This window comes from Corylus avellana, chromosome 6, assembly GCF_965113065.1.
Source record: "Corylus avellana chromosome 6, dhCorAvel1.hap1.2, whole genome shotgun sequence".
Lineage (NCBI taxonomy): Eukaryota > Viridiplantae > Streptophyta > Magnoliopsida > Fagales > Betulaceae > Corylus > Corylus avellana.
Genome location: NC_142495.1, coordinates 27,805,627 through 27,825,704, shown reverse-complemented (window position 1 = coordinate 27,825,704; position 20,078 = coordinate 27,805,627). Strand labels below are relative to the sequence as shown.

Below are 20,078 nucleotides of genomic sequence, written 5' to 3'. Positions count from 1 at the left end.
GGTCTGGGCCATCTTACAAGTGTGTCGAAAGGAGCTGTAACTATCAACTTCACAGGGAATGCAAAGATTTATCTTCGGCCGACGGGTCCACCGCCACGCACTCATTATTCTCCAGGAATACCGTGTTCATATTTCATAAGGAATCTCCAGATCAGCACGTTGGATCATGTGTTGCATGTGGGAAGGCTGTCCAAGGGTTCAGGTACCACTACTCTCCGCCTGAGAAAAATGCATGCCTAGAGTGTTTTCTTCCGACCAAACCACGTGTGCTGCACCCTTGTTGTTTCAATCTCCCGAGTACAAAAACTCATGAAGGGATGAATCTACAGCTAAATAGAAAGGCCCCATCGAAGTGCCTAATTTGCCATAGAAAGAAAATCTCAAAAGAGATTAAGGGCTGGGCTTATGTCTCCACTTGTGGCAACGGATACTGTTGCCATGTGAAATGTGCGAAAAAACCGGTTGACAAGAAATTCGAGCATCAAAGTCATAGAAGTAGCTTACAGTTGGAAGTAAAGCGAAAGGCCTTAAAGGTTGGTGAGGATGTTGGTAAGAAGATTATTAAAGCGGTTCTAATGCTCATTCTTTCGGCAATTTTCGGGGATCCAATATCTGCGATTGTTAATCTTCTCTAAGAAAATATAATCATGGTCCGATCAAAGAGCCATATCTGAGGCTCCCAGCGGCACTTATTTATATTCAATTTTTTTTTTCTTCCGTTTGTTAAAAAAATGCTAATATTGGATTCTCAAAAATTGCCCAAGAGAAATGCTACAGTACTCTCACTTTCCTAAATGCGTTTCTAATGTTGCCGCAGTAGCCAGTAGAAAGAGAGAGTAAGCATATGTGATTAAAAAGAGAGAGTTAAGGTGCTTGTAGTCTTTGGGTTATTGTGTTGTTCTTTTATTTTTATTTTGTCTTTCCCTGTATCTTGCCTCTGTAATCTGTTCTGCAGTTGCACTGAAGTTGTTCTCACGGAAGAAGAGTTGCAGTGAACAGCTGACGTGGCAAATGAACATTAAAGAGAGCATCTCTAGCAGCTTAACTAAAAGACCAATATTGGCTATTATTGCTTCCTTTTAAGTTTCAACAGAGTAGCTTGTCATTAGCTAGAATAGCTACAATATTCCTACTCTAGCTAGATAAATAAAATATTGTTTATTTTTCTTTTATTTCTTGTTTCTTGTTTCTTTATTTCACATTTTTTCATCTAACATCTTTTATTTCTTCTGAACACCTCTTCACATCTGCTACGTCTCTCTCTCAAACACAAAATTTCTTCACACAAAATTTTTCTCTCTCGCTTACAAAATTTCTTCACACAGTTGGATGAAAAAATTGAATGCAGAAAAAATTTATTTCATGGAAACACACGGATGGAAACAAATTAATTGCAGTTGGATGGAAAAATTTATTTATTATTAATTTTAAAAATTAGTACTTACACGTGTGATGAATATTCATCATATGTGTTTATTTTTGTTTTTATAAATAATTTCTATATATGTGTTTGTTTTTCCCTTTAATTAAATGTTGGCAATAATATAATAAAAAAATAATGAGAAATAATATTTTAAAGCAAGTAGAGAATGAAATAAATAATCCGTTAGAGTGTGTAGTGAAAAAACAATAGCTAAAGTAAAGAATTGTACTTTTTCACTAGGTAAAATACCTAATGCTACTGAAGATGCTCGAAGTGTTTCTATCTTAAAAATACAAAAATAAAAAATAAATTTTTTTTTTTTTTTGAAAAAAAAAAGTACTTTGAAGTGTAAAAGTGGAAGTTAAAAAAAACGTACTAAGAAGCGTAAAAGTGGAAGTTTGTATAGAATTTTTCATTTTCTTATGTAAGAGGATATATAATCCACCGGGAATTATGCATATGTGAGTATCTGTTATAATAAACAAAAATTTCACTTATCATTTATGATCTTATATAACTTTTGCAATCATATCCTTAAAAGTTTTTTTTAAAAAAATGTCAATTCAGGATTAACATCTTTTAGAAGTTTGCAATGTCAATTATTCCGTTCAAATTCAACATTAAATCAAACAGTTGATGAGTGAAATGTCCCTTATACCCCTACAATGTTTATAAAATTACAAAATACACTAATTTAATAATTATTATTTTTTTAAAAATAAAAATTCAACCTCACATTTTGGCTATTTTAGGCTTTCTGGACCTTTAAAAGTTAAAAGTGCTTTCAATTATTTTTACCAGACAAGTACCTTTTTTTTTTTTTTTTTTTTCAAACGAATTTTTTGAATGTTAAACACATTTTTAGATCTCTCAAATGCAGATTCAAAAGTCTACTACGATTCAATAACACGGTGTGGAGTCCGTCACAGACTCACAATTGGCCAAGTTTAGTGTACCAAACGGAATCTTGAAAAGCTCACCAAAATGACAACATTGTACGTCTACAGCAGACAAGCATGAGAGCATTTCAGGCTAATAACAACTAGGGATGTAAGAAATAATCTGTTACAAATCATAAAACAGGGAAACCTGAAACCTGGGTACCAACCGATAACCAAAAAATCAGTTTTGAAACGAGTTGGAAAAAATGGGTAACAGGGTACCTGTTCCGGTTTTTGACACCCAGTTATAACCAAGTAACTGGGGTATATATATAAAATAATTTTTTTTAAAAAAAAATTTAACTTTTTTTTTAGGGCATTTTTAAATATTGAATTTTTATACCATTTGTAAACATCGGACTTTAAGGACATTTTTAAACAATAAATTTTTAGGACATTTTTAAACATTGGATTTTTATTTTTTTAAGCCCAAAAAGCGAAAGACAGATTTTTTAGGATTTTTTTTTTTGGGATTTTGTAGGTTTTTTTTGGGGGGGAAACAAGCACAACAAAGCCTAATTTATTAGGACAAAATAATAATAATTTTTAAAAAAAATTAGAAAATAAATTATTAAATTAAGCACAAAAATTAGATCAAATACATATTAGAACACATCCTCCTCTTTGCCCAATGGGTCTCCACTAGAATCTCCTTTGCACAGCAAGTCATCATCTCCAAGGTTCCTCTTCAAAAACCGTGTCACCTTTGTCTCACATATCTCTACCTATGCACGGTCCTTCGCTCACAATTCCTCTCCATCATCTGAGCCTATTTTGTCTCCTAATGGAGCCTCTCCTATTTTGTCTCACATATCTCCACCTGCTACACGGTCCTTCAGTGAAAATTATCTCCTATTTTGTCTCCTTTGCCCAACAAGTCTTCGTCTACACGGTCCTTCACACAAAATTCTTCTCCATTATCTGAATTTTTTTTGTCTCACTTGCCTACACATTCTCGGTCTCTCACGCCTAAGAGACCCCCCGCAAGACCTGTGTCTCCTCATGTGTCATCTACCTACATTCCTTTAATGCAAATCTCTCCTACCAGCAGTCCCCACGTAAGAGTCTCTCTGTTCGCTGTGTTTGGCAATGAAATGAAAAAAAGGAGTGAAATAGTATTGTAGCAGATTTAATTGATATGAAAAAAAAAAAAAAATGTTTTGTATAAAAAAGTAAAAAAAATTGTTTTGTAATGATTTTTTTTATTTGAATAGTAATAAAAAGTGATTGATGTGATATAAAAAGTAAGAATATTAAGATTGATTTTGAGAAGAACTTTTTAGAATTTTAGGTCCGGTCCGGTCTTTTGCCAAACACAATATGAGTAATCCCAATAAAAACTCGTTGAAAAGAATCTCTTTGTCCGTATACGTACATGCATGCAGCAAGAACGATAATAATTGTGTTAGTAGAGCTTCTCCAGCCATACCTAAAATATTCTCTATTAATACTTGTGCAAAACTCCTCGTAGAGGTGGTCGCATCAAAGTGCCTAAATTGCCATGGCAAGGAAATTACACAAGGAGTTGGACTGAGGCTATTTACTATTGATTGCTGTACTTGCACTACTTGCACTTGCGGAAGAATCTCGCGTGGCTTTGGATTTTCATTGGTTGATTTTATGATTTTTTAAAAAGGTCGGATAATATATTTATATATATACACTCGGTCTTAGCTTCTAACTAACAAACTAATATAGTTAACTTAGTTGCATTTAGTTAGCTATTAGTTAAACTTACAGATGGATTTGTAAGTTAGTTAGATTAGTTTACATACTATATATACTCCTCGATCTGTAATGAAGTTACACAAGCAACTAATACAATCAGCAAGATTCCTTCTTTCAATTCCAGAAGTTCTCTAGTTTCCATTTGTTAGTTCTTTTCTTGTTACTTCTCTCCATACAAGGGAAGAATCTCGCGTGGCGGCTTTGGAATCATCCTGGTGAGTTAATTATAAGAGCTTAATTAGTTTGTATATACTTAAGTATATATTTTTGGATGCCTAAATTTTAATATCATTTATTCACTCATTTTTGCTCTGTTTTCTCAAGAACACGTTGTTACAAATTAATTAATATATATATTCATTCTTATGTGTCGTTTTGGCTACTCTCATTTGTTATTTTGAAAGTGGTTGAACCATTCTCAATAATTATGGGTGGTTTGGCTGACTCAAGTCGGCCAAAAGCAATAGTCGAACCACCGCTAGATTGGTTATAAAAAATGGCTTCGACCACTTACATAGGCCAAATGGAAGTGGAAGGCCACCTCCAAGAGTTTGGGGATGGTTTTAACCATTGAAAATGGTTCGGTCACTTCCACGTAAGGATAGGGGAACCACTTTTTTTAACCAAATTACGGAGGTGTTCAAATCCTATGCATACTTGTATAATTAAGGCAAACATTTCGCATGCATAACAAGAGGAAGAAAAGGAAGAATCTCGTCTGGCTTGGAATCTGCTTTTTACTGAGCTTTTCGTTTTTTATTTGCAGAAATTGTGTTACTGTACGTTACCAAGCTAACAACCACTGCATCACCATTTTGTTCTTCACATGGCGAATTCCAGTTTTGGGTATATATCAAATATTTTCAAGAATATTATTAGCAATTATTTTTGTTAATTGGAATATACATGTTAAAAAAAAATATCGTAAGTGTGAATAATTAGTCAAAAATAATTCTGTCAAAATCTTTTGGATTAAATGGTATATATTACATTATGATCAAATTAATCAAGTCTAAACTAGTGTGAGTCTCCTTAAGAAATCTTATTCATTAGATCATCAAACTCCGAATTTATCTATCTTCTTGCTCACTGCCCAGGATCTGTTGCACTCCAACCGTCTTAGACGATGCCCACAATCACCGGCTTGTACTTAAAACGAATACCAGAACATTTTATAGGTGTGCTGGCTGTAAAGAAATAGGGTTTGGGTCATTTTACCAGTGTGTCGGGAGCTGCGGTACTAACTTCAAAGTTCACGAGGAATGCAGAAATTTATCTTCAAGTACAAACCCCATCACCGGCATCAAGCACTCATTATTCTTCGAGAATGTCCAGTTCGAATTTCATCTGCGGTCTCCACCAGTGAATGTTGGATCTTGCGTTGCATGTGGGATGAATGTCCAAGGGTACAGGTACCAGTACTGCCCGCGTAAGAAAAATGCATTCGTGGAGCTTTTTGTTCCGACCAAAGAGCTTGTCCTTCACCCATGTTGTTTCAGGCTCCCAAGGAACAAGACTAGTGAGGGGTTGAGTACTAATAATGGGGTGATCACCAATCTAGAGCTAAAGGAAAAGGCTCAATCCAAGTGCCTAATTTGCCAAAGAAAGAAAATCTCCAAAAAGATTAAGGGATGGGCTTATGTCTCCACTTGTGGCAACGAATACTGTTACCATGTGAAATGTGTGAAAGAATTACTTGTCAAGAAATTCGACCAACAAAGAGATGGAACAAATACAAGAAACTTGCTATTGGAAGTAACCCAAAAGGCCGTAAAGGTTGGTAAGGACATAACAGTGGTTCTAACCCTCATTATTCAAGCGATTTACGGGGATCCAATATCTGCGATGGTTACTCTTGTTATGTATTTTTTCGACAAACGGAATTTCTTTGGACGAAAGAAATTAACCGCGGGATAGAAATATGTGCCAGCTGGAAGCTAGCTAGCCTCAATCTGGCTCTTTTGATCAGACAATCATTATGTTTTCTTATGTAAGAGGATGATATAATCCGTGGAGAATTATGAATGAATATCTGTTATAATTTGTATGTACCAGTCTGAGCATCTTTTACATATATAGATGAACTAATTGATTAAGTATTATTATTATTATTATTTTGACATGTCCGCACAAGAGGGGAATGAGAGATTCAAACTAATGACTTCTGTTTTATTAGGCATGGTTCCAGCCGATTGAATTACCTCTTGAAGGCGATTAAGTATTATTTTGGCAATTCTTAGTATGAAGGTTTTTGTGACGCCAATCGAGTGAAATTATGGTTGTTCTGACTCGTAGGATAATAAAATAGAAACTTGCCTGAAAGTTGTAAGGTGAGTCAGGAATAGAGAAAAGTTTTGAATGGAGTTGAGAAAAAACCCTAACCACCCAAGGAATTGAGATTCCCTCCAATTGAGGAGAAATTGGAGATTTTTTAATTATTAATCGTGACATTTCATTTTAAATTTAAAAGTCTATAAAATGCCAGCTGTTTTTATATAACCGAGGTATTAAATGCTAACTTTTATTTTACCGAGATTTAAATGATTTTATAGACCATTAAATTTAAAATAAATAGTCACGATTAACAATTGAAGAATCTCAAATTTCTTCCCAATTGGAAGGAATCCGGATCCCCCACCCAAGGTAAATAGAGAAAGACTGAAAATATTGAATTCTTATTCAAACTCGAAGTGTTAAACTATTTTTTTACATATAAAATCAAACTACCAATCAAAATAAGGATCCTTACTAAGTCTTGAAAACAAATATTTTCTAAAATGACAAAAAAAAAAAAAAAAACACTTATAAAACAGTGATTCACATGGAAAAACATTGGATTTTGAGCCTAATAATAGCCTAAATGTGCAATTTTTTTTTTTAAAAAAATATTTAAAGTAAGCATTATCATAAGAGAAATAGCAAGGACTGGTTTAGTTGTAGCTAGCTGGTAATGTGGAGAGAAAAGCAACAAAGAAGTACTCAAATTCGTTGTTCACACTACAACATTTTTAGTAAGTCACGTGTCTACAGCATATGATTTTTTTACATATCACTATTTGATGACGTGGCAGTTTCTCACACGTTACTAAATTCTTTGGTAACGTGTCAAAGTTGACACTTCACTATTTGGTGATGTGTCAAATTTGACACGTTATTATTTAGTAACGTGTCAACTTTGCCACGTTACTAAAGTTACCAAAATTTTATTTATTTATTTATTTTTTCGGTTTTCGATTTGGTAACGTGTCAAATTTGACACGTTACCATTTGGTGACATGTCAACTATGACACGTTACTAAAGTTCTCAAATTTTTATTTATTTATTATTTATTTTTTAAAATTGGTAACGTATCAAAGTTGACACGTCACCATTTAGTAACGTGTTAACTTTGACATGTTACTAAAGTTCTCAAATTTTTATTTATTTTTTTATTATATAATTAATTGGTATAATATATATAGGTGTGTGCTTCTTTTATTGGCTAATCTAGAATAATCTATTATAATTTGTTAGAGTAAACCAACCACGTTGTTTGCTTCTGATAGTAGATGAAGATAAAGTTTGGTAGTATTAGGACTTGTTTGGGATTGTGTTTGATGGGTTTAAAAGTCCTTTTAACACTCAAAAAGTCAATTTGAAGAAAAAAAGTATTCGTTTAGTAAAAAAATTAAAAGCGCTTTTAAGGGTTCAAAAAGCCTAAAAATGACAAAAACGCATTTTTGGCAAAAGCTTAAAAATGAAGCTTTTGCCCAAAAGCTCTTTTGGACTTAAAAGCTTTATTTCTCAAATGCAATCTGAAACAGGCTCTTAGTCAATTTGAATTATTATTAATCATATATATGATTTCTTGAAAATCATCATGCTTAATCGCGCGTATTAGCTTTAGTAATTAAAAAAAAAAAAATCATATTAACGTTAGTTATATAATATATATAATCATGTCGATTCATATAATATTTCATATCGCATATACCATGCATGGCACTATACAGTGGTTTGAATATAATTATCAGGTGAAATGATTATATGTAATCATTCCTCTTGTACTAATTAGCATTAGACATTTATTAAAATTGACAATAACAAATTAACAATGCATATAATGCCCTTGAAAATTTGGAAATGATAGCACAATAAGAATATTATACCAAATTAACATATTGGCGCTAGAAATTAAATATATATAATCACATCGATTAATATAATGACTATCACATATATATACCAAGCATGGCACTCTGGCTTGAATCATCTCTGATGAAATGATTAGCATTAGAAATTTATTGGTAAACCATAGATATAATTATAATATTATATTGATAATTACACTATTCAAATTAATATACCATTGGAAATTAATACGACATAATATTAAGTACATCCGTCTCAATATATAAGAGCCATTTTTTTCATGTAAAAAAAAAAAAAAAAAACAAATAAAAAAGCCATTAATTTTTTCCTTAAATTTTATTTATATGTATAAAATAAAATTTACTAACCACCTAGACGGTTGCGATTAGCGATTAGAGTCACTAACCGTTATACGCAACCACCTTTTCACCCCTAAAATTTATCTTCGTATCAATATTTATAACTCAAAATATTAAAAATTGTAATCTAATTACCTAAGAAAATGTCAGAAAAACATCAAATTCCACGTACGTATTAGTTATCTTATAATTATGAAATTAAAATAGATTAAAGAGTAATGTTAGGTACCATCTTTTTATTCTCTTAAAGGTAATGTAGCTTTTAACATCACTATTGAATCAAAATTCAAGTATGATTCATCTAAAATTTAATGGTAAGTTTAAAAGTCATATCAACTTTAAGAAAATTTTAGAAGAATAAAAAAATAGTATCTAGCATTTCTCCAGATTAAATGCATCAAATTTACTTAAGAGAGCTCACGTGTGAACATCATAAGGAAGCCACAGACTATCTTTTCCGCGGCTGCACGTGTCTAGTACTTTGCACTCGCCTTGGGGACGGCATTGGGAACACCACTGAGGCACCATATCAGTAACACCGCCAATGACATCCCAGCTTCGCGTGCCCAGAATTAGAAAGATTAATGAAGAGCCGTTGTGCATAACAGGTGACCTTCATTATCTACTTTAACGGTGTACTGTAATGTGGAGTACTACTTCTTCTTTCTTTTTCTTTTTTTTTCTTTTTTTTTTTCCCTTAAAAAGGTAATATATATATATATATATATATATATATATATACATTCTACTCCTATTCCCCTTTAATCAATACTTTTAAAAAAATTCAACAAACACAAAGAGAATCAACATGTAATCTTAAAAATAAGATGACCTAAAAGTTAAAAGAGGCTCACACTATCCATGACCTTACAAGCAAGCAAAGTTAGCTAGTTAGATCTTTGGCTTACTTCAAACATCACTTTGTTAGTGCCATTTTTTGGTCAGTTGATCAAGATCTAGAGAACAAGGCCATTTTTTTGGCCCATTTCTTATTTGTTTGTATTTTTTGTATTGTATTGCTGTTTTAAGTTTGTTGTTGGGAAGTCTAATCATTTTTCGGTATGTTGGTTTATATTAATTGTACCCTATCCTTATTTGCTTAAAAAAAAAAAAAATTATATTAAAAAAATTTCAAATTCGTCAAAAAATCGATTAATTATTTGAAGAATTACGGACATCTTTAAATCTAACACAGAACAAAATCTCTATTATTATTATTATTATTTTGGAATAATCTAGCATTTCTCTCAACGTCAAGAAGTATACATTGTAGCAACTACCATAATTCTCACTATAATAGATATAGAATATTTGCCTCCGAATTGGGAGCCCATCTGCCGAATAAACTTCTTCCATTTCATGTGAGCCAAAAGAATATTACATCTATGCCAAAGATTACACCAAATACTTCATGAGAAAGGGCAGCAAAGAAAGAGATATTGGTCGATATTCTTCTCACCCAATCCATAGAAAATACATTTCATCTCTTGGCTTGGGTATACAATCACCTTCTAATTGAAAGCCAAAAAATAAAAGAGTGGCCATGAATAATTTACTGTGGCATACTATCTTATGCTATATCGCATTAGGGTCACAACTGTCTCGAGCTCTGCCAAGCCCGCTTAACCGAGAAAGCACAATTAGGAACTGTCAATCAAAATGCCTTGTCCTGAAGAACGCCTCTAAGGTCCAAAATCTTCTTCTAAGACCAAGAGCAATCTCCATGAGTCTTCACATATCCCATATACACCTATTTATGAGAAGATTAGAGTTAACCAAACTTGATCGATCTGATGGGGTTCTCATTATTGAAACATAGCCATACATGTTTCAACATAGCCATTTTATAAGTGTCATGTGTCATGTGTCCCTTAACATGCAAGAAAATACTTTTTTTTAGTAATGTGTGCTACCATATGGCCTGAATGAAAATTTCTTTAATTCAGTTTCTAAAAGTGCCACACACGTCCCTTAACATATGAAAATCACATGTCTTTTTTTATTAATAAATTAATATAAAAAAAAATATGTGTTTCTCACATGTTCAAAGAACACATAATATTTTTAGAAATTATATTAAAAAAAAATCATAAAACTTAGTTCGTAAGAAATTTATATTGGAGTGAGATTTTATCATTTATAATTTTTTTAAGGGTTAAATACTCCAAACCCCCATAGGGTTTTTTAACTTTATTTTTTCTCCCTTGGGGTTTCATTTTTATCACAGGAGGTCCCTGTGGTTTTGATAAGTGACCAAATTAGTCCATCCGCTAGTTGACCATTAGGACTGACATGTGGATCAATCAGACATCAATACGTGGCACATATATTAATTTTTAATTTTTAATTTTTTTTTAAAAAAGGGAAAAAAATTGGGGGTGGCCGACTTTGGCCATGGGGGTGGCCATCCGGATGGGGGTGGCCAGGCCACCCCCATGGCCAAAGAGCCACCCCCAAATGGCCAAGAGCCACCCCCAATTTTTTTCCCTTTTTTTATTTTTTTTATTTTTTTAATTTAAAAAAAATTAAAAAAATTAATATATGTGTCATGTGTCGACGTCTGATTGGTCCACGTGCCAGTTCTAACGGTCAACTAACGGATGGACTAATTTGGTCACTTAACAAAACCACAGGGACCTCCTGTGATAAAAATGAAACCCTAAGAAAAAAAAAAAAAGTTGAAAAACCCTAAGAGGGTTTGGTGTATTTAACCCTTTTTTTTAACTTAATAATTAATTTAAACAAAATGATGTCGAAAAAGAGATGCATCAATGCGACATGGATCAGTTCGTCGGAACACAAGTGACCGAGTCATAAGTCAAAAGTCTTCTTCTTTTTGTTTGACATGTACGCGCGTGTGAGACAAAGTCTTTCTTCCTTTACATAATATGGTTAATTGAGACTTAAGACTCAGTCAAGTCAGTCTTGAAATTAATGGTTAAAAGACATCATGGTTTGTTTCTTTACCTGATTTGATGAAGACATGACGGGAGTATATATATCTACTGACTTTTTCACTTATCTTTTAATAGTTTATTAGTCAAATACATAAAAATAATAATAAAAGTTACTTATCCAAAGAAGTCTTTAACTTACCAAAACAATTAAAATTTAATTGAAAACCATAAAAGTCTTTTACTCAAGTCTTTTTTTGTATAATTAATGTAAGATACTTAATTTCGAAATGATAAGTCATCTAATTGTTAATTAGTGATGATATAGAGAACACAGGCGTGCGCTCGTGTTTTTTAATATTTTTTAATATTAAAATAATATATTTTAATATTATAACTATTAAAAAATATAAAAAAATACAGGGGTGCTGTACGCCCGTGTTCTCTCTATCATCACTCATTGTTAATAAGATAGTGTTTTAATGATCCAATCTGATGAACTTGACCTAAAATATTAATGGAATTTTTGCTCTTAATTAATTCAAAATTGCCAGGATTTGTCATGTACGTGGAAAGGATGTGTAACTCATGTATTCTGCACGGGTGAATGAAAAGAGCACGCGGCGTGCTCAGCACGCCAGTACAATTTTTTTTTTTTTGCATTAAAATATTAAAAAAAAAATTTCCTTCACGGCCTGCTAAGCACGCCGTGTACGCTAAATCACGGCCTTGCACGTGATTCAGAGTGCTTGAACAAGAGATCGATGATCATACGATTTACACCAATATTGGGCAAAACTCCCCGTAAAGATGGTCTCATCAAAGTGCCTAAATTGCCATCACTACAAAAAAAAAAAAAAAAAAAAAAAATAGCTTTTCTGACGTGGCTACAGTACATATTTTGTTGCCACTTCATTAATTTTCTGACGTGATACTATTCCCACGCCAGGAAATTATTACAGATTTAGTAATTTTTAAAAATTATATATTTTTTGAATTTTTCTGACGTGGCACTATAGCACATCAGAAAATTCTGACATGGCATTGTAGCACGTTAGAATTTTCTGAGGTGGTAGTTTGCCACATCAGAAAATTATATATATATTTTTATATTTATATAGCTATATATATATATATATATATATATATAGATCATTATTAATTTTTTTTTTCTGAGTAGATTCCTGACGTGTGACACCTAGCACGTTAGGAAATCACCTCGAGTGGCCCTCCCAATTTCAGAAAATGGGAGAAATTTTGAACTTTTTTCCCTCTTTTTATTTACCCCTCAACTTTTTTTTTTCTCTTCTTATTCTTTACCTCTTCATTTATTTTCTCCACACATTCTCTCTCCTGTCTCAATCTCCCTGCTTCTCTGCTGTCTGCACGGGCGCACGGCACCTCTAGAGGAAGAAGAAAAATAGAAGGTGAAGAGAAAAAATTGAGACGCATGCAGCAGATCGAAGAAAGCAGAAGATCGAAGAAGAAAAAGAAAAGGAAAAGAGAAGAAGAAAAAGAAAAGCAGAAGAAAAAAAAAAAGAAAAAAAAAAGGAGAAGAGAAGAAGAAGAAGACGAGAAGATAAGAAGATTTTTTGGGTTTTTGTTTTTTCAGATTGATTTTTTGATTTCTTGATGGTTGGTTTTAATTTTTTGAAGAATTTTTCGGTTTGAGTTTTTGAAAATATTTTCAAAAACTCAAACCATGGTGCAGATCTACACCATGGAGATCGAAAAGAAGAGGGAGAGAGTGAGAAAATGGAGAAAAGGGAGAGCTGGAGAAAAGAAGAGAGAGAGAGAGAGAGAGAGAGAATTGAGAAAAGAAGAGAGGGAGTAGCCATGGTGCAGATCGATCTGCACTATGGTGCAAAGAAACACATGCGTGAGTGAACTGCCGTACAGAGAAATTCCAAAAAAAAAAAAAAAAATTGAAAATTAATTTAAATTAATAAATTTTTTAATTGAAAAAAAAATTCCAGAAAAAATTTAAAAAAGAAAAATTAAATTTTTATTTGATTTTTCAATTTTTTGACGTGGGAGTTTTACCACGTCAGAAATTTTTTTGATGTGGCATCTCTACCACATCAGAAAATTTTTCTGACGTGTGAGACAGTATAACGTCAGAAAATTCTGACGTTCTACCCACTGGCAGGTCAGGAAAATTTTTTTCCTGAGACGTCAGAAAACTCTAGTAATATTTCATTTCAACCCATGGCCGGGGACCCCTTTCCTGTATAACATGGACGTGTTTGCATCTAATCTTATAGTGGTTTAAGTCTTCGATCTGGACTGCAATCAAATAGGGTGAATGAAAACAGCACGCTGCGTGCACAGTTTTTTTTAAAAAAAATTAAAATAATAAAAAATAAAAAATTTGCACAGGCGTGCTAAGCATACCGTGTGCTGTGAATTGCGACTCAAAAATATGATAAATAAATGCCTGTGTCCTGCATCAGCATGTGATAAATTTTCATCCATGCATGTAGTCAACTTCGTCGGACATGACTCACCGGATCGAAAACACACACACACTTCGTCGGATATATATATATATATATATATATATATATATATATATATATAGCAGTACTTTCTCTAGCTAGGCTAGGGTTCTTATATGATTAATTAATGGATGTGCACATTACCATGGCTCATTAATATTATATACATTGCATCATGAATTATCCATGCCAATAGGTTAATTAATTATAAAAAAAAAAACAAAAAACAAAATTTATAAGAACCTCATTTACTCATTCGATCTCCTTCATTAATTAAAGGATAACACGCGGTGAGGCTATTTTGTGAAAACAGCGGTTTACAAGTAAACAACGCGGTGCATGAGTAGAACTATAGACTAGTCTAAGTACACGGAAAATGTTAAAAAGGAACTTTCATGATTGACTTGTGGTACTACACATGCACCCCAATTTCCGAGTAAACACGCACGCAGTCATATGTTCGACTATGTCTTCATTTTATTTTTGTATGTATATAAAGACATACAACTGTGGAACTTTTAATCCATTCTTACTGTCTCTCTTCCATCCTTCTCTCCATACAAGGGAAGAATCTCGATCGCGTGGCTTTGGAATCATCCTGGTGAGTTAATTATAAGAGCTTTAATATATTTATTCACTCATTTTGCTCAATTTTCGAATCCGCTTATATTTGTACAATAAATATTTTACTGAGCCTTTTCTATTTAATTTGTTTGCAGAAATTTTGTTGCTGTACGTACAACCGCTGCATCACCATTTTGTTCTTCACATGGCGAATTCCTGTTTTGGGTATCAAATGCAAATATTTTCAAGGATATTATTAGCAATTATTTTTGTTGGAATATATATACATGTTAAAAAAATATCGTAAGTGTGAATAATTAGTAAAACATAATTCTCTCCAAATCTTTTGGATTAATTAATGGTATATCAACATGATATATTACATTATGATCAAATTAAAAAAGTCTAAAGTGTGAGTCTCCTTAAGAAATCTTATTCATTAAATCATAAAACTCCGAATTATCTATCTTTTTTGCTTCCTGTAGCAGCTGCTGGACCTGTTGCAACTCCTTCGTAGAAGATCACAAACACCCGCTTAGCTTTATACAGAATCCCAAAGCGCCTTACAAGTGTGATGGCTGTAAAGAAATAGGGTCTGGGCCATCTTACAAGTGTGTCGAAAAGAGCTGTAACTATCAACTTCACAGTGAATGCAAAGATTTATCTTCAGCCGACGGCTCCTCCACCACACACTCATTATTCTCCGGGAAAGAGTTCATATTTCATAAGCAATCTCCAGAGCACGCTGGATCTTGTGTTGCATGTGGGAAGGATGTCCAAGGTTTCAGGTACCGTGAGAAAAATCCATACCTAAAGTCTTTTCTTCCGACCAAACCACTTGTGCTGCACCCTTGTTGTTTCAAGCTCCCATGTAAAATAACTCGTGAAGGGATGAATCTAGAGCTAAATAGAAAGGCCCCATCGAAGTGCCTAATTTGCCAAAGAAAGAAAATCTCAATAATGATTAAGGGCTGGGTTTATGTCTCCACTAGTGGCAACGGATACTGTTGCCATGTGAAATGTGCGAAAGATTTGGTCGACAAGAAGTTCGAGCAACAAAGTGATAGAAGTACCTTACAGTTGGAAGTAAAGCAAAAGGCCTTAAAGGTTAGTATGGAGCTTGCTAAAAAGGTTCTAATGCTCATTCTTTCGGCAATTTTCGGGGAAACAATATCCGCGATTGTTAATCTTCTTCTCTAAGAAAATATAATCATGGTCTGATCAAAAGAGCCATATCTGAGGCTGCCAGCCGGCACTTATTTATATTCAATTTTTTTTTTCTTCCGTTTGTTAAAAAAAAATGCTAATATTGGATTCCCAAAAATTACCCAAGAGAAATTCTACACGAATACTCTCACTTTTACTTTCCTTAATGCGTTTCTAATGTTGCCGCAGTAGCCAGTAGAAAGAGAGAGTAAGCATATGTGATTAAAAAGAGAGAGTTAAGGTGCTTGTAGTCTTTGGGTTATTGTGTTGTTCTTTTATTTTTATTTTGTCTTTCCCTGTATCTTGCCTCTGTAATCTGTTCTGCAGTTGCACTGAAGTTGTTCTCACGGAAGAAGAGTTGCAGTGAACAGCTGAGGTCGCAAATGAACATTAAAGAGAGCATCTCTAGCTTAGCTAAAAGATTAATATTAGCTATTATTGTTATTCTTTTAGTTTCAACAGAGTAGCTTGCCATTAGTTAGAATAGCTATAATATTGCTACTAGCTAGATGAATAAAATATTGTTTATTTTTCTTTTGTTTCTTGTTTCTTTATTTCACATATTTTTACCAAACATCTTTTATTTCTTCTGAACATCTCTTTACATTTGCTACATCTCTCTCTCAAACACAAAATTTCTTCACACAGTTGGATAAAAAAATTGAATGCAGAAAAAATTTATTTCATGGAAACACACGGATGGAAACAAATCAGTTGCAGTTAGATAAAAAAGTTTAATGCAAAAAAAATTATTGCATATAAACACACGGATGGAAATAAATCAATTGCAGTTGGATAGAAATGTTTATTTATGTTATTAATTTTAAGAATTAGTACTTGCATGTGAGATGAATGTTCCTCATATGTGTTTATTTTTGTTTTTCCCTTTAATTAAATGTTGGCAATAATATAATAAAAAAGAATGAGAAATAATATTTTAAAGCAAATAGAGAATGAAATAGAGAATCTGTTGGAGTGTGTAGTGAAAAAACAATCGCTAAAGTAAAGAATTGTACTTTTTCACTACGTAAAATACCTAATGCTGCTGGAGATACTTGAAGTATTTCTCTCTAACAAAAAATAATAATAAATAAGAAAAGTACTTAGAAGTGTAAAAGTGGAAGTTAAAAAAAAATAAAAAAATAAAAAAAAGTACTAAGAAGTGTAAAAATGGAAGTTTGTATAGAATTTTTCATTTTCTTATGTAGGAGGATATATAATCCACGGGGAATTATGCATATATGAGTATCTGTTATAATAAACAAAAACTTCACTTATCATTTATGATCTTTTATAACTTTTACAATTATATACTTAAAAGTTAAAAAAAATGTCAATTCAAGGTTCACATCTTTTAGAAGTTTGCAATACCAATCATTCCGTTCAAATTCAACGTTAAATCAAACGGTTGATGAGTGAAATGTCCCTTATACCCTAAGATGTTTATAAAATTACAAAATACACTAATTTAATAATTATTATTTTAAAAAAAATAAAAATTCAACCTCACATTTTGGCCATTTTAGGCTTTTTAGACCCTTAAAAGTTAAAAGTAATTTCAATTATTTTTACCAAACGAGTACTTTTTTTTTTCAAACGAACTTTTTGAATGTTAAACATACTTTTAGGGCTCGAAAACATACATCCAAATAGAGCCTAAGTCTACTACGATTCAATAACACGGTGTGGAGTCCATCACAATTGGCCAAGTTCAGTGTACCAAACGGAATCTTGAAGCTCACCAATTAATGACAACACTGTCTACGACAGACAGGCATGAAAGCATTTCAGGCTAATAACAACTGGGGGTGTAAAAAAAAATCGTGTACCAATCGGTAACCGAAAAATCGATTTTGAAAAGAGTTGGAAAAAACTGGTAACCGGGTATCCGGTTCCCCTTTTTGGCAGCCGGTTATAATCGGGTAATCGGGTATATATATATATATTTTTTAATTTTAAACATTTTTTTAGGGCATTTTTAAACAATGAATTTTTAAACATTGGATTTTTATTTTTTTAGGCCCAAAAAGCGAAAAACAACGGTTTTTTAGGATTTTTTTTTTTTTTTTTTGGGATTTTGTAGGTTTTTTTTTTGAACAAGCACAACAAAGCCCAACTTATTGGGACAAATATGTTAATTTTTTTAAAAAAAAATGAGAAAAAAATTGTTAAATTAAGCACAAAAATTAGACCAAATACATACACCTAAAATACGCCTAAAAATTAGGCCCAATACCTAAAACAAGCCCAATATATATATATATATATATATATATATATATATATATATATATATATATATAATCGATTACCCAGTCCGGATAATTGGGTACCAATTGGAACCGGCCGGTTATTGTATAACCGAGTACCCGGTTCCGGTTTTCCAAAATAAAAAACTAGATACCCTGGTTCTGGTTCTCAATTTTGATACCCTGGTTCTGGTTCTCAATTTTGACCAATAACCAAAAATCGAGACTGAGTTTACACCCCTAAAAATATCATACCAGAGCACAAGGTCCCCATAAATTAACCATTCAAAGAATCGAAGAAGTTCTGCACAATTTACATTATATGTGTGAGCCTCAACAAACTCAACCTATGTTGTCTTTTCTATCTTTTTCTCAGCTATCAATCACTACAAAAAAAATGATATTTTCTGACGTGGCTACAGTACTAGAATTGTTGCCACGTCAGAAAATTTCTGACGTTTGAATTTTAAAACGTCAGAAAATAATTTTCTAACGTGTGAATAGTGACACGTCAGAAAATTTCTGACGTGTTACAACAGACACGTCAGAAAATTCTGACGTGGCACACTGCCACGTCAGAATTTTCTGACGTGAAAATGTCCCACGTCAGAATTTTTCTGACGTTGCACATTGCCACGTCAGAATTTTCTGACGTGGTGAAATGCCACGTCAGAAAAATTCTGACGTGGAAATGTCCCACGTCAGAATTTTCCTGACGTGGAAATGTACCACGTCAGAAATTTTCTGACGTGGCATTTTGCCACGTCAGGAAACTGTATATATTTATATATATATATATATATATATGCAGATAATTATATATAGATATATAATTATGTATAATTTTTTTTTTTGGGAGACTTTTTCTGACGTGCCATGTGTGGCACGTCAGAAATTTCTGACGTGCCACACATGGCACGTCAGGAAACTTCCTGCTTGGGCGGGAGTTTAAAAATTTTCCCACTTTTTTTTTCTTTTTATTCTTGCCTCTTCATTTATTCCCCACACTCTCTCTCTCTCCTCTCTCAATCTCCCTCTTCTGATCTGCACAGGACGGAGCTCCTCTCTAGGGGAAGAAGAAAAGAAAATGTGAAGAGAAAAAGAAGACAAGCAGCAGATTGAAGAATAGCAAAAGAAGAAGAAGAAAAATGAAAGAAGAGAAGCAGATCTGCTTTTCTTCTAGAAGAAAAAAAAAATAAAAGGAGAAGAGAAGAAGAACAAGAACAAGAAGAAGAGAAGATAAGAAAATTTTTTGAGTTTTTGAAGATTTTTGTTGGGTTTTGAGGTTTGGGTTTTTGATTTTTGGAAGACTTTTTCGGTTTGGGTTTTTGTAAATGGAGAAAAGAAGAGAGCTAGAGACAGTGAGAAAATGGAGAAAAGGGAGAACATGGAGAAAAGAAGTAGATCAAAAACGAATTGAAGAGAAAAAAAGAGGAGAAAAGAAGAAGCTGGCATGGGGAGAAAAGATCTGCAGAGAAATTCGCAGAGAAATTCGAATTTCTCTGCGTGAGGGAGCTGTACAGCAGGAAGGTGTGCATCACCTGCACGGCAGGAATTCTCAAAAAAAAAATAATAATTTAAATTAATAAATTTTTAATTCAAAAACAAAATTTCAGAAAAATTTTTTTTAAAAAAAAAAATTAATTTTTTAATTTTCTGACGTGTCAGAATTACCACGTCAGAAAATTTTCTGACGTGGTAATTCTCACACGTCAGAATTTTCTGACGTGTTGCCTACTCACACGTCAGGAAATTTTTTTTCCTGACACCTACGTTTCTGACACTCGACACGCGTCAGAAACGACCCGTCAGAAAAATTTTCTGACGTGTCGGACACTAGAACACGTCAGAAAACTCCTGTCAGTAAAAAATGGTTTTTTTGTAGTGAATCGTTGACTATAAGCTACTTATTAATTTTAGCCAAAAACATCACTTTTGGGTGGTGTTTGGTAAATAGGTTGGCCTAGACACTGTAGTTGATGTAGATTGATGTGAAAAAAAAAAGTAAGAATGTTTTATATAAAAAAGTGAAAAAGTAGTATGGAAAAGTGAAAAGGTTTTGTTTTGTAGTGATTTTTTTATTT

At 32.8% G+C, this 20,078-nt stretch overlaps 2 protein-coding genes across 2 annotated transcripts; both read left to right on the top strand.

Moving 5' to 3' along the window:
- The first annotated feature begins 4,918 nt into the window (after positions 1-4,918).
- LOC148585149 (uncharacterized) lies at positions 4,919-6,009 on the top strand. The gene is made up of 2 exons (XM_088517714.1): positions 4,919-4,938; positions 5,190-6,009. The coding sequence occupies exons 1-2, from the start codon at positions 4,919-4,921 to the stop codon at positions 6,007-6,009; spliced, it is 840 nt and encodes a 279-aa protein (XP_088373840.1).
- An 8,735-nt stretch (positions 6,010-14,744) lies between these two features.
- On the top strand, positions 14,745-15,739 carry LOC148585148 (uncharacterized). Its single transcript, XM_088517713.1, has 2 exons — positions 14,745-14,764; positions 15,028-15,739. Exons 1-2 carry the CDS (start codon positions 14,745-14,747, stop codon positions 15,737-15,739), a joined length of 732 nt encoding a protein of 243 aa, XP_088373839.1.
- Positions 15,740-20,078: the final 4,339 nt, after the last annotated feature.